Genomic DNA, 16,215 nt, shown 5'->3' with positions numbered 1-16,215 from the left:
AACTGTTCTGAGATAAAACTTCTCAAGAGTGCAAATGAACTACTCAAATTCAGAAGGTATGTCATATAAGCAGCAACTTTAATCAAACCAAAATACCAAAAGTTAAAATATTTTGGTTTTATATTTGCATTTAATAAATCTAGTACAACTTATAGAGTAATTTTAACATTATTTGAGACAATATGATCAAATAATGAAAATCATTCTCAAATACAAAAAAAAGGTAGAAAAGTATCATGACTGTGACATTTCTAGAATTTTTAGCAGTTGTTAGAATACAGATGGGACAAACCAAAAGAAAAGAAGATTACGATAATAGTGGGGGTGGATGTACGTGGATCTTAAGTTAAGCTTTCCTGTTTCCATTTCAAAAATGTCTAGTTGTGCAGAATTATTTTAGTTATGAAGGTGAAAATGCCCTATATCCTCCAACATGTCTTTACTGGAAATCCTGTAAAATTAACAAATTAAGCAGCAATTTAAAATGAACTTTAAAATGAAAAATGTCTGGGGAGGTTTTCTCTCTTTCATGACAGAAGTGTTCCTTTTTTCATAATTGTTGAATCAGCTTACACTACATGGCATTATTAGGCACAAGCACTTAACAACTGGATTTAGGAGACGATTCCAGCTCACAAACTTCACATCTGGAGAGGATCTTTGGTTCCATTCAACTACATTAACAGGTACCATGCTGCATCTGACTTAAGAAAAAACTGCCACAAATAATTCTTCTCAGAGTCACATAAAATAAAACACATTTCAACAATCTGTTAAGCCAAAGCAGGAATTCCCTTGAAAAGCAAAATGCAGCTCTCACAAACAGTGGCCAATGGTTTGCCACAAGCACCAGTAAACATAATCACTCACAGACGTGCCCAAGGTGGAAGCACTTGGTCTTTAGTCTCTGTGCGGCTACATGGCATATAAATGAATAAGGCCATTTTATACCACACAGGGAACATGAAGGAGAAATGAATTGAATGTGTTCATTTTCAAGGCCAAGTCATTGAATAATTGTGAGCGGTTGCTCTTTTATTCTATATAAAAGATGATGAAACAAAGCAGTTTGCCAACGTCCAGCCCTTTAGGAAATCGGAGGGATTTTCTGAAAGCCTTTTTCTTCAAGAACTGTATTTTTTTAGAGGTGAACACAAATGCATGTGGATGCTAAATTATATCAACAACTAAACATTATGCATTTGACTGCATTTCTGTCATTTGTACTATAAAATAACATTTCTGTGATAAAAAACGTTTTCCTTTGAAATAGCACAGGTCAAATTGTAGAATGACAGTTCAATTCTAAAGTAAAAATCAACACAAGCCTGTGAAAGTAGAGAGCTTAAAACAGAAACCAGAAGACATGAAGCCTGAATACCTTAAAACAGCCAAGCATCAACAGAAATAAAAAACAAATGTTCAAAAACAAGAGACCGTGTTTGTGAGCAAACTGTAAAACAATGCCAGAAGGAAATGAGATGTAAATGTATGCACATAAATACGCTCTCACACATACATACATAATATGGTTCTGAAAAAGCCAGAGGGATAACATACTGAAAGTCCATTATTATTATGCTAATTGTACAACAGGAAAAACCTGCTGTTCCCAAATACTGGCACTATAAGTTTGAGAAGAGTGTGACTAATCTGTAGAGGAAATCTGAGACGATAACAAGTAAATGTGTTAAAAAAAAAAAACGAATTAAAAAATCCTAAGTGCTAATATGCTGTGTCTTCACTTTTAGAAAACATCCTTTAAGTTCATTAAGACACTTGTGAAATGTTTGGTTTATCTCCTATTCTAAGGCAAATATCAGTCTGAGTCAGAGCAGGTTAGTTTTACCTCATCTACCTTTTAACCTCTACCTTTCTAATTAGAAAGGCTGGGATTACAGTATTTATCTACTTCCTTGTTATTATTGAACTGCTCCGACCTCTGACCCCCAAGTAGTCTCTAAAGGCTGTAATGGGTTGAAATGAGGACACGTGGTAGAGAAGTTGATTGTGAACAGAAATTAAATGAACACAGATACACAAAAACTCAAAGTTAAACAAAGGCACATATTCACTCATGCAGACACCCACACACACCAGGGAGCTCTGATTGAAGCAGGCCCAATGAAAAATGCTGGGGTGTGGGGCACCCTGCTTTAACAGCTGGGAAGAGATATCATCTCAAAACATCAGGCTGGGAAATGGATCCTCCCCAGATACAGGCAGCCAGAAATCTAAGTTCATACGTTTAAACACACTCGGGCTCAGGGAGGATGCCACACTGACCTCACTTCTGCAGCTCAGGGTTTTTTAGCTCTTTATTTCTACTGAGAGTCACTATACTATCATAAACTGGCTCTTTTCAGTCCAACTTTTATAACAGCAAAGTGATGTCAACTTTCCCATGTTTCTGACCCCATTTTATTCTGTTTCCCAACAAGGATTGAAGATACAACCCTTGTTGCTATGTAGCAATTAGTTTATTTTACAAAAGAGTATTAATTTACATATGTTCAAATACTGTAGTTCATTATTAATAATATGAGGTTTGCAGAACTGTTTGTAAAGACTGTTTGGCTTTCAAAATCAAGACATAGGCACGATTAAACGCTAGAAGGACATACGTGACCCTGTGGGTCTGCACTCAAACACCCTTGGTGAGAAGAAATATTCCAGTCTGGTTTATTATGTAAACAAACCACCCTCATAATCCCTCTGATTTTCATTACTGAAAACTAGTGATATCCCTGTCAGGTTTTCTTGGCCATAATCCGATTCTGTTTCATTTTATATAGTGTATTTGCCGAAACAAAGTTCTGATCCGATACTTTTGTAACACGTTAAACAAATGAATAAATCCAAAGTAATCAGATCCAGATTTTTTCTTATTTTTATTTCCTTTAACTCTTAAACAGAGTACCTATGTGAAGTAGCTCGAACAATGAAAAAAAAACTAAACAACTTTTTAGTAGAAAAAATAATTAACCAGTAAATAGCTAAAATATGTGATCATTTTGTGAGAGAGTTTGGTGATTGTGATTTTAGTTTCTACAAGAATTCACAAAAATTAGACGAGTCCTGTAAAACGTAATTATAAACGGAAGAAATATTTCTGAATCCAGTTTAAATATTATATATGAGCCTGCATTCAGTTACACTAAAGTGCTACAAATGTGACCACATAATAAGTGTTTCAGCTTGTTGTGTGAGTCACTATGAGGAAAAAAAATCCCAAACAAATAGACACACAGTCCTTCTGATTATTTTATGAAAAAATGTCAAACAAAACCTAAACAGCCCTTTTATAAGAGATACAAATTTAAACAACAGAATGGACGACAGCTTTGATTCATTCAAACTGAGAAAAGATGCAGACTTGCAGTGAAACACCGTCTCTGCGGCACCAGCTTTACATGAAACATTAATCCTTAGCATTTATAATAAAAATTCTATTTTATCATTTTATACAGGACAAAACAAAATAGCTTAACTTTTAAAAATCTGCTCATGGCCATTATAAAAATGTGTCACCACTGGTCTTTGTGGCTAAACAGGCCGTCAGGAATCTTTGCATCAGCAAAAATGTTCTTTCATGTTGTGTGGATTTTCCAGTTAAATACAAAAGTATTTTAATTTGACGAAACTTCAGGAATTTGAAATGGAAATCTTAAAATATAAAGTTGCCAATACAGTTTTTCCATGTTTAATTTTGATTTCATTTTAACACAACTGATGATTTTCACCTTTGTAGAAAGAAAAATTATTAAGAAAAACTGTATAAGAAGGCACGCCTGGTAAATATTGATAAACATACACAACAAGGGATGTTAACATCATTGAAATCAATTGAAACATTTTACAATGTCTGCCAAATACTTGTAAAAAGGCTGCTCTTCTTTAGAATCAATAATGCTTATAAGTAAGGCTTTGCATTTTACTACATAAAAAAAAGCTTTTTTCCAGATTTTAAAGTTAAAGTAAAGTTTAAAATTAAAGTTTAGTTTAAATCAATCGTATAGGTTTGCAAAAACAATGTTTTATGAAATACAACTTTCATCCCCTTTTACAGAACAAAATTATTTCAGCAAAGCTGTCCAATGGTCTCCCTGGGTAAAGAGAACCATTACTCACCTGGGGGCAGGTCCGGGTCACTGGGGGCTACCTGCTGAAGGCGACGGGGCTTGGCCACAGCCTTGGAGCTATCAGAGGCACTGCGGCTGGTCGAACTCGAGGTGCTGTCATGGTCATCCTGGCAACAAAGCAAACAAGAGAGCCCATGATACAGAGTCAAATAAACACCAAGAAAACTGAAAGCTTCTGATTCACAAAATCAGAGAAATTCAGAGCTAACTAACATATTGTAGGTGCTAGAAAACATTTGACTAATGAGGAATTGACTTTAAAAAATGTCAACATGGAAATGAATTGGTTTACACTTTGCATAAAGCCAATAGATGTATTAATTTATGAAAGTAAACTCTCTTTAAACATATGAGAACGCCTCTGACTTTAAAACTGCAGCCCATGTATGCAGGATGATGTGTCATTTTAAATAAATGTAGAATTTAGAAAGTCTCTGATTAACGTCACTGTTTCTGAGGCTCACACCAAACCTTCCCACTGACCATCATCCAATCCCCATTTATCCTCACGACCTCTACAAATAAACTCTGGAGCTCAGAAGACAGAGCTGAAGGTCCCTCCTCCACAGCAGCAGATGTCTGCATTCAAGGCAGAAATGGTGTGTTGAGTTCAGAGCGGCAAATACCAAACCTCAGTGTGTGTGTGTGTAAAAATGGTGATGAAATGGACATCCTTTACAAAGATGAAGTTAAAGATAAACAAAGTGAGCCAAGATTCAGGGATTCTGGATAAGAAAGGGTATTTATTAGTTCAGCTGGAAGAGTGCCTGAGGCCAGAGAGTGCTCTGGAACTACAGGTGTATATACTACCAAAAAAGCCCCATTCACACAGCCTGTTTGTTTTGTCTCTGCAACTCATTCTGTTTTGCTCCACTGTGAAGTGTGAAGTGGACCAATGTGGAAATCTTTATTATTTCTTTCCACATCTATTCCATCTAGAGAGGAGGTGAAACAAGTGGAGCATTAGTGGCTGAGCTGAAGATGTTGCTCTGCTCCTGAAATCAAGGTTTCATGGCAACTCACCATCATACACAAGAAGAAAACTCAGAACCACCAGCAAGTTTTTTTTATTAGATCTTTGTAGCAATTTACATAAAGATATCAGGAGATACTGCTTCAACTTTTTGTAGTCGTTTAATTTTTGCATAATTATGGAGGATTTAAAAGGGCCAAACCATGGAAATTCTACTTTTTGAGCTTTTAAGTGCATTCTACTGTTCATTCATCTCTATAAAGAACCCCAAAGCAGTATTTTAATCCATTCATGAATTTCTGAGTAATCCTCTAAAAACCTGCACTCTCAACAGCAGCCCCTCCCATACCCACAAAAATGAGCAGGTCCTCACATGCTGATGTCACAAGGTGAGAACCGCCCCCTCCAGGAAGAGTCTGCTCCGCCCCAGGCTAACACAAACTCTGCAAAGCTAGCAGCTCGAGCTAGTGGAGATCAGCTAGCTAATATATTATTATGTTTTCATTTTTTTTGTGGGCGACATGCTGACAAGGACGGCTCTAGGATGATGTTATGAAGTCGGTGGAAACCTCAGGGAGTGAAAGACAAAGCCTCAGAGATCGAGTCGTTTTACTTCAGGGTATAAAAAGAGTCCACAAAAATAACTCCTACTTCATACATTTTTAGTGTTCCAAAGGTAATATATGATCATTTATATGGATATAGCTTACTCTGAAAAACTTAAAAGTAATCATGGTATGGTTCCTTTAAGAACAAATTTCAAACGGGGAAAAAATTGAATTTCTGAAACTACACTCAAAGTTGCATTTTCGGAATGAATCCTACAAATAAACTGTTTAAATTAAATATCTCCCACAAATAGCTTGCTACTTGTATATAGAAGCAAGTTTGCAGAAAGAAAGGTTTGCATGCAATTGTTTTAATGTGTTGAGACCTCTAGAAATAAAACTTTCTTTAATCCTAACCTGAAAACCAGAGTAGCTCTGGAAGCTTCTCTTCTTTCCTCAGTGGGTGGTGAGAATTCAAGTACACAGTAAGCTCTAAATCACTGTTCTTTCTAACTGACATTGGCATGCTGCAGGGCAGTCATTGTTTGTACTTTACATCTCATTTGTAAACTTGTCATGACTTCAAAAGTTATAGCTGTAAAATGTAACATCACAACAAAAGACAGACTCCATTTACATTGAGACTCTGCAGTGTTTCATTTGCATCACCAAACACAATAAAATCTGAAACAGCTTTACTTAACCAGTAAAGCTTCATATCTATACCTAAAGGAATGTATAGCCTGGAAAGCCAAGAGTACACAGAGTTCAACTCTGAACCACAATGAAAGAACAAGACTGCCAAATTTGGAAGTGCCGCAATTAAGCGTTCAACGTCACTGTGGCGGTGAGCAATTCTCCAGAGGTGACAAATGACTTCACAGAGGGAAGCCCTGAGACGAATGAAGCCTGCTTCAGCTGCTGCAGGGTAAACTGATCCCTCCAATGCCACAGCAGGCCACAAAACAGGGGATGAGGGATGGAAAGACAGACACGGGGAGATATACAGCTACCAGGAAAAGTGGTGCTCCTTACCATACAGGCATGTCAACCAAACCCCTGACCAGAAGACGACAGGAGACACAAAACAATGCCCACATGAGAAAACATCCCAGTCAGGAATGCAGTGACTATTAAAGCCCCCAACAGAACGAGAGAGCTAATGATTGGTTTCTGAAGTCACATGGTGCAATGATTTGAAAAACAAAAACACTTCAAACAGGAACTGTGAGTCTGACAGACAGGAGAGACCCCCTACCCAGAAGGTAAGTGGGCACCCATGGGTTGTTTGACATGGAAGGGTCACACATGGCCTCTGTCCACTAACAGACGTTTGATTCATTCAGGAAACAACAGACAGAGTGCTGAGACTGTCGAAAGGTCAAGCTAGCTGACCTTATCAACACATTGGCTCAAGACTCCAGCTCATACATAAAAAAACAATGTGTCTATGGGCAACTTTACTATGTTCCATATGAACATATATTCCAGTTGATTTGGAAAAGGAGAAAAGCAGCTTTAACCATTATGCAACGTTAATAATAACGTTTTACATTAGTAGTGTGTTGCATATCGGTGTAAAGCCAATATGAAAAACTGCTTTTCCTCTGCATCACAATTAGCTGATTCACCTGTGAACAGCGGAGGAGTCACCGTATGTCAAACTGTGTGTTATTTAGATGGTGTTGGCGAAATCTTTGGTATTAAATGATGAACTCACATGTGTCAAAGTCAAGGCCCGGTAATTCTATCCAGCCCTCCAGATCATGTTTTTTTATTGTTATTAATGACCTGATGTTATCTTGTGCTTATTTGTAACTTGCATAATTTTGACAAAATATATTTTTATGGAGGGTAAATTGCTGAAAGTTATTTAAGGTTTAAGTTGATTTATTCTGGAATAATATTCCTGCCTTTTTTTTATTCTTAAATGTTAAAAAGTTAAGTTTTTCAAGTTTTGAAAATGTCGTTTTATTGTGTTTAATAAATGTTTATCATTTTTGGCCCACAACCTAAGGTGTGATTGAGTTTGACACTGCTGGGTTAACTTGTGTTTTGAGTCTTAATGTACAGTGCCTTGTTTGACTACGTTCATGTTAAAGCGCCATATAAATAAAGTGATTGATTATAATTTTATCTTTGTCTCTAATAGATTTACTGTATAAACTAAGGCTTATGTCACCTGGATGATAGGGATGTAACAGATATTAGATACGTATGAAAAAAATCGATCTGGCAGTGGGAGTAACAGTATTGGTTAGGGAGGTAAAAAAAATGATCGAGTGACTGCAGTATTGTTTGAAAACCACATGTATAAAAAAAAAAAAATATGTTGGTCAGAAGGTATAAAATTAATCAGGAAGTATATAATCGATTTCTAGCAAGCTGCAGTTTCTCTTTCTGCTTCTTTTTCTACCGTCTTTATCTTTTTATGTACATGCAATTCAAACAAAAAGACGTCCAATCATAAGATTGCTTCTTTCAAGTCAATACCTGAATACATTTCTCTGTCAAATGCCGTATATTATTATTTATAGCTTTAAATGCCATATGAATAAGAAACATCTAGATTTTAGTGTGTAAAAGAATCCGACTGTATCGTATCGCCAAAAAGTTAGTTGAATCCTTTATGTATCGATTCATGGACCATGTATCGAGATGCCAATCGAATCGTGGGAGAAGGGAAAGATACACAACCTTACTGGATTAGATTTTTGCTGAAAGTTAAAGTAGAAAAATGTCCTTTCCACTTCAAGACATTTGTCCAACATTCTCTCATTGCTTTATTAAAATCTGGCCTTTTTCTCTAAAATTATCTTAACTGACTAGCAAATGTAACACCACGCCAAGTGTGCTTTCAGAGAGTATTGGTGTAGCTCAGGGGAGGGTAAACTATGCCCCAGGGCTCATATGCCTGTTAAACTATTTGATCTGGCCCATCAAACTGGAGATAATTATATTGATAACCCTTATTAATGTTTTATTTTCCCTTAAACAGTGTCTCTCCATAGGCAGTGTACTACAAATACATCGACTTTTGTTTGGGTGAAGAAAAGTTATTCTGCATTCTTGTGGGGTTGGAAGAGTTGTTGTTATACTGACGTTTATATGTGTTTTCCAAATGGTTCAGCCATGTTTCAGATCATTCCACATGAATGTGGCATTTCTTTGCATTTTTTCCCTGAGGGCCAAAATGTTCTCTCAATGTGACATCAGTGCAAAATGATGACTTTTTTAAGTCATCGTTTTTCAAATATACATATAATTTTTTATTCAAAACTAAAGCAGATTCTGTGTTATTTCTTTCTGTAATGAGATGGATTACCAAAACACTCCACATATGTGCTTCTGGTCTGGCCTTTCTGTACACGTTTGGAACCATTTGTGGCCTACGAGTGAAAAAGTTTATCCATCCCCTGTCTTCAATTCTGTCAGCAGAGACGCCTTTATTGACATATTGGTCTTTAATAAGTCAGATTTCATTTAACATTTGAGAATTTTTTTAATTAAAGTGTATGGCAAAGAGATTTTTGTTTTGAATGTTTTATTTACATTTGAAAACTGAGAAAGAATGTTAGCAGGAAAACGGCGGTCTACTACTCCCCCTTCCTACAAGACCGATCAGTAAAATGTAAACATTTTTAAAACTGGTCAGTTTCGCAGTGTTTTGGCAGATTAATGGGAGCATGCCGAGCATTGTTGGACAAACATTGTCTTTGTTATTGTTGTTTTTTCTGCTGCAGGTTGCTGGCAAACTCCTGCTGACATGAAAGCAGCAGGCCTGTAGATTTGAGGCCAGGCCGGGAGAAGCGAACGCCTACTGAGTGAGAAAATAAATGATGGAAACCCAATAGCTCCTTATCTCAAACAGACCCCCTCCCCCTTTACATTACTCACATACAAATACAAAAGAAGGAGAGACAGATACGCAGCGTCTGTCAAGTAAAAGTCCAGCCCCATTTTGCCCTCTTTCTCATTGGTACATGTGTTTCAGAGTTCTTATTTAACCAATAATAAGCAATTTGTAACAGAACTGATGACTGTGCCTCTTACTTGAGGGGTTTATGGATGGAGACAAGGATGCATTCAATGACATATTTTCACAGACTGAAACAGCCCCAGCACTGTCAAACATTACTAAGCCATCATTTTGCACTTAAGCTGCTTGAACCATTGATGACAACCCCACTGGAATTTTAGCTGGAAATAAAAAAATAAAAAAAAAGCTCATCAGAGTTGGGTCAGATTACCTTCTCCTTCACTTGAAGCCCCTGGCTTCAAACGGATCCATCAGCTCAGCTAAAATATTAGCTGCTAATGGCTTTTTAATGAAAGCGAAACAAATGCAGAAAGCTATTTATGTTTGATCAAAGGCGGGTGTGTATATGTGTGTGTTCTTGGAAGACTTTTCTTGAACAGAAGTCATCTACACAGAGCGCTGGTCAGGTGGAGTAAAGGTGGCAGAATGCCTCACACCCAAAACAGTAAGGAATCAGACATGTATATCAGCCAATTAATTCTCATATTTTTAATTTCATTAGAGAAATAGAAACACTTCAACTTGTTGATTTTGAACAGACACCTACACACTTTGTCAAAGATGTATGCTAAAGGAAAATACTTGAAAAGACGCAAAGGCCTTCTCACAGGCCATCTAAATATAAAGACCCATACTCTACAAATCACTGTGGAACAGCTGGAATCCATGGCTGACTGGAGGGATTATAGACTGAAATCAGCCATGAGCAAAATAACACTGTGTGACATTCTGAGTAATTGTCTCAATGAAAACAGCTCATTGCAAAAATGTGGTTACTTCTTTTCACCTTCCCCTTCTTTTTCAGTAACTAAATCCTTTACTGGAAGGACAGAATTCCAACTACGGCAAATGCGATGAACAAGTTAAATATCCAAGTCCCCAAGGTTAAACAACGTGCAGAAAGATTTATACACTAAAATTACAATCATAACTCATCTTTTTCTGAGCAAAGAGTTAAATAGTCAGGAAGTCACTGGACAGAAGGAGAAACTCCTCGTAAGGGAAGACAAAAAACAAAAGTGTTTAGTTTGGACATTTTTAACTGTAAACTGGCAAAGAAAAAATGCTAAATAAATATTAATAATGCTAAAAATTATTAGAAATTTACAAAAAAACAGTTCAAGCCCTATAAGAACATTTAGACTTTAAAAATGTATGAATTAGCATATAAAAATATGGATAAACTGTAAACCGCAACAAAGAAATTTGCCAGGGATTACTATTAGTTTATTGATTAATGGATGGATAAAAAGAGAGAACAATATAGAGGCAGATAGATAGAAGAAGTGATAATCATTAAAAAAAAATAAGCTAAATTGAAACAACTTTTAAGCTAATAAATGTGTCTTAGTGCTTGGTGTCAAACTTATGAATCAATCAAATTTCAAATTTAAGCTTTAACAAAATGAACTTTTTATGCTGTCCTAGGTTGACTCCAGCAGCCCGTGATCCTGAAAGGGTTTTAGAAAGTTCTGAAGATGGCTGGACAGAAATTACTTTGCCTAATTTATCTCCTAAAACCAGTTTTGTTTGGTCATAAAAAAATTAAATTATGACAATGGAATACAAAAATAACATCTGCTTTTTACATATGAAAACTTTGAGGACATTGGTTTAAAAGATAATTCATTTTTAGATTAATAAACTAATTCTGAATTTTTAGGCAAACGTTTATTAAATCATTTAAAATTATTATTACAAAGAGTTTTTTTTCTTTTGTAGAACTTAAGAGTGTAGGACATGCCTGCATGTCAATAGAGAGGGGTTTTTAATTGTAGCCTACACACTGCAGTTATTAGCACTGGAGGATCGCAGTGCCAGCATAAGCAACATGCCTCACATGCTCAGCCTTGACTCGTGGTTAGCTGATGGAGACATTTGAAGGACCATTGCCTCTCAGATCTAAATCAGGAACAATCTAACACTCCTTCTCCTGCCCACTCCTCTGGTTATTTTTTTTTTCTTTTTAACACAAGTTTTTTTTTTTTTTTTTTTTTTTTGTTATTTAGAGCAGGGGTCCCCAAACTTTTTTCTTGTGAGGGCTGCATAACAGTTTTCTTCACTGATGTTGGTCCAATGTCAGTTTGTATTCTACGAGAAAAAGTGTAACAATCACAACCTAAGCGTAAACATTTACGGTTTTCCAGAAAGCACATAGCCATATTTGAACTAATTAATTTCTGTAATCTTCACAGAAAAAAATTATGCTCAAACATTTTAAAAACTAGATATATAGCATTACCTGCAATAATGCAAGAGTGAATGCTGTAAGCTGATTGTGGCCACTGTAGATGTTAGTGCTGATAGCTGAAGAGACTGAAATTGATATCTGAAAACGCTGAAGCTAAAAGCTGAAAACGCTGAAGGTGATAGCTGGCTTAAATATTTGCAAAATGCCAAATTATTCTAAAAAACGAAGAAAAAAAATCTAAATTAGCCAAAACAGCTAGCATGTAGCTGAAATATTAGCTAAATACAAAATATTAGCCAAAAAAAGGTAAAATGTCAGATTTAGCCACAACAGCTAGCGAAAATATAAGCTAAACTCCTAAATAACCTAAAATACTGAGAAAATGCCAACATTAGCCAAAAAAGCTAGCATGTAGCGGAAACATTAGCTAAATGCCGAATTAGCCAAAAAACTGGTAAAATGTCCAAATTAGCCAAAACTGCTAGCATAAAGCTAAAATATTAGCTAAGTTCCAAATTAGCCTAAAAGATTGAATAAACCTAAATTAGCCAAAGCAGCTAGCATGTACCTGAGTTATTAGCTAAACCCCAAAATTACCTAAAAATCTTTAGTAGCTGCTAAAACAGTCGAAAAAGCTAGCATAAAAAGAGCTGAAGAGCTATGGACGTCCGAAAAACGCACGGGAGAAAAATAACAACGTGGGTCCTGATTTAGACTGAACTTTTAGTCTCTTTTTTTTCACGAGAAATCATGGTCCATTCAAGGAGGTAACAAATGATAACATGGTGAAAAGCATCCCTGGGTCACCTGAGGGGAAACTCCAGTACTTTACCTATAAACTGATTAGAACTTAGCAAAATGTTTGTAAATCTATTTATTACAGTTACAATTCCCTTATTGTATTGTTCTGGGTGAAACTATCAAAAGTTAACATTGCTTGCAAGCACAGAAAGTAACTAAACTGAGTATTCTCACTGACTTCAAATAATAACTTATAAAACTTAAAAAAAATAATTTATGGTATCATGCCTGCTGAAAGACCCATTTCGATCATGTTAAGATCCATCTTAAAAGTGTTCCCAGTGTTCTTGTAAATATGACTTTGCAGTTTTTAGCCAGAATCAAAACACCTGTGCTAGGGGTCTGCAACCTGAGGATCCTTTAACCCCTCCATTGTGGCTTTTTGGCTTAAGAAAAGTGCTAATAAATATTAAATTAGTTAGTTGAGTTTAGCACATTCTAATATATGCTGCACCCTAGCATCTAGTTGTCGTCACAATGAAAGAAAATGTCAAGTTTGACTTGGTTTTCTTGAATTTTTAATTCAAAATCTGCTGCAGCAGAAGGATCTTATTTGACAGAGTTCATTTAATTTAATTTAACTATTTTAATTAATTTTCCCCGGATGAAGCGGAAGAAGATGGATGGATGGATGGATGGATGGATGGATGGATGGCATTTAATTTTGAAAGGAACTTGTCATTGCTGCTGTGAAAAGTAACGATGTTAAAGTTGTTATTACAGAAAAATATCTTTTTTTTATTGAGTTATTGTAAAAAAAAAAAAATCGAAAGCTACATTTTCTAAAGGTATAGCTAAATGGCCACACAAAAAATAAAGTGAATTTTGTAAAAGATCTAGTAGGATTTGGTGGTTCTTGCTGGGTTCTGGTCTGTCAGAAACTGAACCAAATGGCTCTTTTGGTGTAAAGGTTGCAGACCCCTGACCTGTGCCATTAGAAATTTGCCTCAGAGTTGTGGGCAGAACAGTTACCGTGGCACAACCTCGTTGCCCTTTACCCTCCCTGTTGCTGAGAGCTCAGGGAGCTTGTGGTTCGCTCAGTGTATTTGCTATGTCACAATTTTTATTCAAACTGCATTTTTTCATCTTCTCCTGATTCACAACAATTTCAATAAAGAAGTACTAAAAAATTCAATTTTTATCCTAATTTCCTTTATATATGTCCTCCATTGTGAGAAAAATGCCAAAAGAACATGTTAGAAACACCATAATCAGAGTGGGTCTTTAAAACAATCACAGAAAACTTGGTGTTTTAGGAGACCGTTGCCAAACATTGACAGACAATGACAAATGTGAATTGGAAGAATGTAAAAAAAAAAAAAGAAGAAGAAAAAAAAGCAATAAATTGATCCCTCCCTCAAAAAAAAAAAAAACATTATTGTCTATTTTGGCAAACATATCTAAGAGTGCAGAACTTAGTCTTGAGTGTGCTAAAAGGGGTTCCTGATTGTGAAAACTACATTTTATTGATCCATTTATTATGCCATTCATAATAAGAAAACACAAGAACACCCTTCATGAAAGCAAAAACTTGTATCAAGTTTTGTTTGCACAATGGTCTAGTACTTGAGAAGGGTGACTGTCATTAAGTCACCCTTCCTGTGACATGTTTAATTAGATTCAAGATGGAAAAAGTACATCCGCTGATGATACATATGTTTGTTGCAGTTTTTTTGTTGTTGTTCTGGCATCAACTCTAAAATACTTAAAGATGAGTCATCAAAGTATTGTTTTCGGCCCCATTCTTAAACATCTCCAGTTAAACTGCAGCTTCTTATCCGAGGATAACGTAAACAGCTCCTCAAGTCTTTAAGGCAAATGAAAAAGTAGGGGTCTTGTTGTTGCTCCTTAACTGGGATTCTTGTTTGACTGCTATTCTGGGCATGTTGGATTCGGTTATTAAACACAGCCAGTTTGACTTGGGTGAAGTGAGGGTATTCTTGGCCTGGGTTCCAACATGACATCAGGATTTTCCTCCAATGGAGTGAAGCAGTTCTGCATTATTACAACCACTTTTCTTGTTCATCTCTGTTCTACATGCCTTCTGTACTCTGTAAAAGCAGAAAGTGTGTTTAAGTCCCACTCCAATAAAATCTGGATCGTTTGTTCCAGTGTGTTCCAGTGTTCCCCTTGGTCTTTTAATTATTATTATGCCATTTTTAGGAAAAATAAAAAAAACCTGTGTTGATTTCTAAGACAAAGTTTGTGCAGAGGGGCAGTTCATCAGAAATTCGCTTCCTAATTTCTGGACGGGACTGTTGGAGCAGAAGTAAGCCTCCACTGAAATCCCATCATCCCCTGTTTACACTCTCTTACAGTCCCTTACAACCCAGAGTAAGTGCAAAAAATTGTTGAGCAACATCAGAGTTACCCAGCTGATCAGTTTAGATCCAGATTCCAGCTCAGACCAGGAAAACAAAGACGTTCATGGATCTACTTGCCTACAAGTGGATGCAGCAGAATAGAGTGGAGCAGGGAGCTTGTGGCCCGCTGATTGTAGCTTCTACGTCACTGATACAAGTTTTTTCTCATCTGCACCTGATTCACAATTACTTCAATGAAAAAATATTCAGAAACATGATTGTAAGATTAATTTTCTTGATCTATATCCTCCACCATAAGAAAAATGCCACAAGAACATGTTAAAAACATTAGAAACACAATTTTCTTTGGAGGGATCCTTTAAAGTAGATATTTCCCTTAAGTAAATGTATTCAGCCAATACAAGTTTTACTTTTTAAGCTAAAACAACTAGAACTAGCATACAGGCATGATGAGCAACCTTTCCTTTTTTTTTTTTTTTTTTTTTACACATAAAATGCATCATAACTAAATAATTTAAAATGTGCATTTAACTGCGAGTAAAATGTTATTTTACACCAAATAAGTTACTTTGAGGAAATTTAAAATATGTGATGTATTAATCTATTAATCAGTTGTTTTTGCCTTTGATTTAATAAAACTCTAAGACTTCTATTAAATGGCGTAAACTTGTATAGCGCTTTCTACCCTCCTTCGAAAGCCCAAAGCGCTTCAGTCACAGACCCATTCACCCATTCACACACACACATTCATACACATTGGTGGCTCCGCTGCCAAATACTGCTGCCAACCTCCCACCAGAGGCAGTTCAGGGTTAGGCGTCCTGCCCAAGGACACTTCAACACATGGGTGGGCAAGGCGGGAATCGAACCACCAATATTCTGATCAGGATTCGACCGCCCTACCGCTGCACCACGGCCGCGTGGAGTACCTAACTGCAACAGGGCATCCACCAAATTCAGACAAAACCAATTAGCCAACTGAAAAGTTGCATTGACTGCAATAATGCTAGTATGAACACTTTTTGCTGAATCTGGCTGCTGAAAATGCTGAAGCAATTTGCTCTAATTGCTGAAGGGATCTGCAAAATGCAAAATTTGCTAAAAGACCTGAAATTTTGTAGGACTATGAAAGACTGCTAAAGTAGGCCTAACTTTCTGAAACATTGTTAGTTTGCTTAAAAATCCTCAATACATGCC

The 16,215-nt window shown here is 36.3% G+C and overlaps 1 protein-coding gene across 4 annotated transcripts in view; it reads right to left on the bottom strand.

The window, feature by feature from the left end:
• Positions 1-16,215, bottom strand: part of LOC112143843 (vacuolar protein sorting-associated protein 13B) — a 292,951-nt gene that overhangs the window by 260,095 nt on the left and 16,641 nt on the right. For all 4 annotated transcript variants that reach the window (XM_036216063.1, XM_024268054.2, XM_036216061.1 and 1 more), the window contains exon 4: positions 4,132-4,249. In XM_036216063.1, coding sequence (XP_036071956.1) covers positions 4,132-4,249 — 118 coding nt within the window. The remainder of the gene's footprint in view (positions 1-4,131; positions 4,250-16,215) is intronic.

This window comes from Oryzias melastigma, linkage group LG16 (genome assembly GCF_002922805.2).
Source record: "Oryzias melastigma strain HK-1 linkage group LG16, ASM292280v2, whole genome shotgun sequence".
Taxonomy (NCBI): domain Eukaryota; kingdom Metazoa; phylum Chordata; class Actinopteri; order Beloniformes; family Adrianichthyidae; genus Oryzias; species Oryzias melastigma.
The sequence above is the reverse complement of the archived record's forward strand: the minus strand, read 5'-3'. Positions and strand labels throughout refer to the sequence as shown.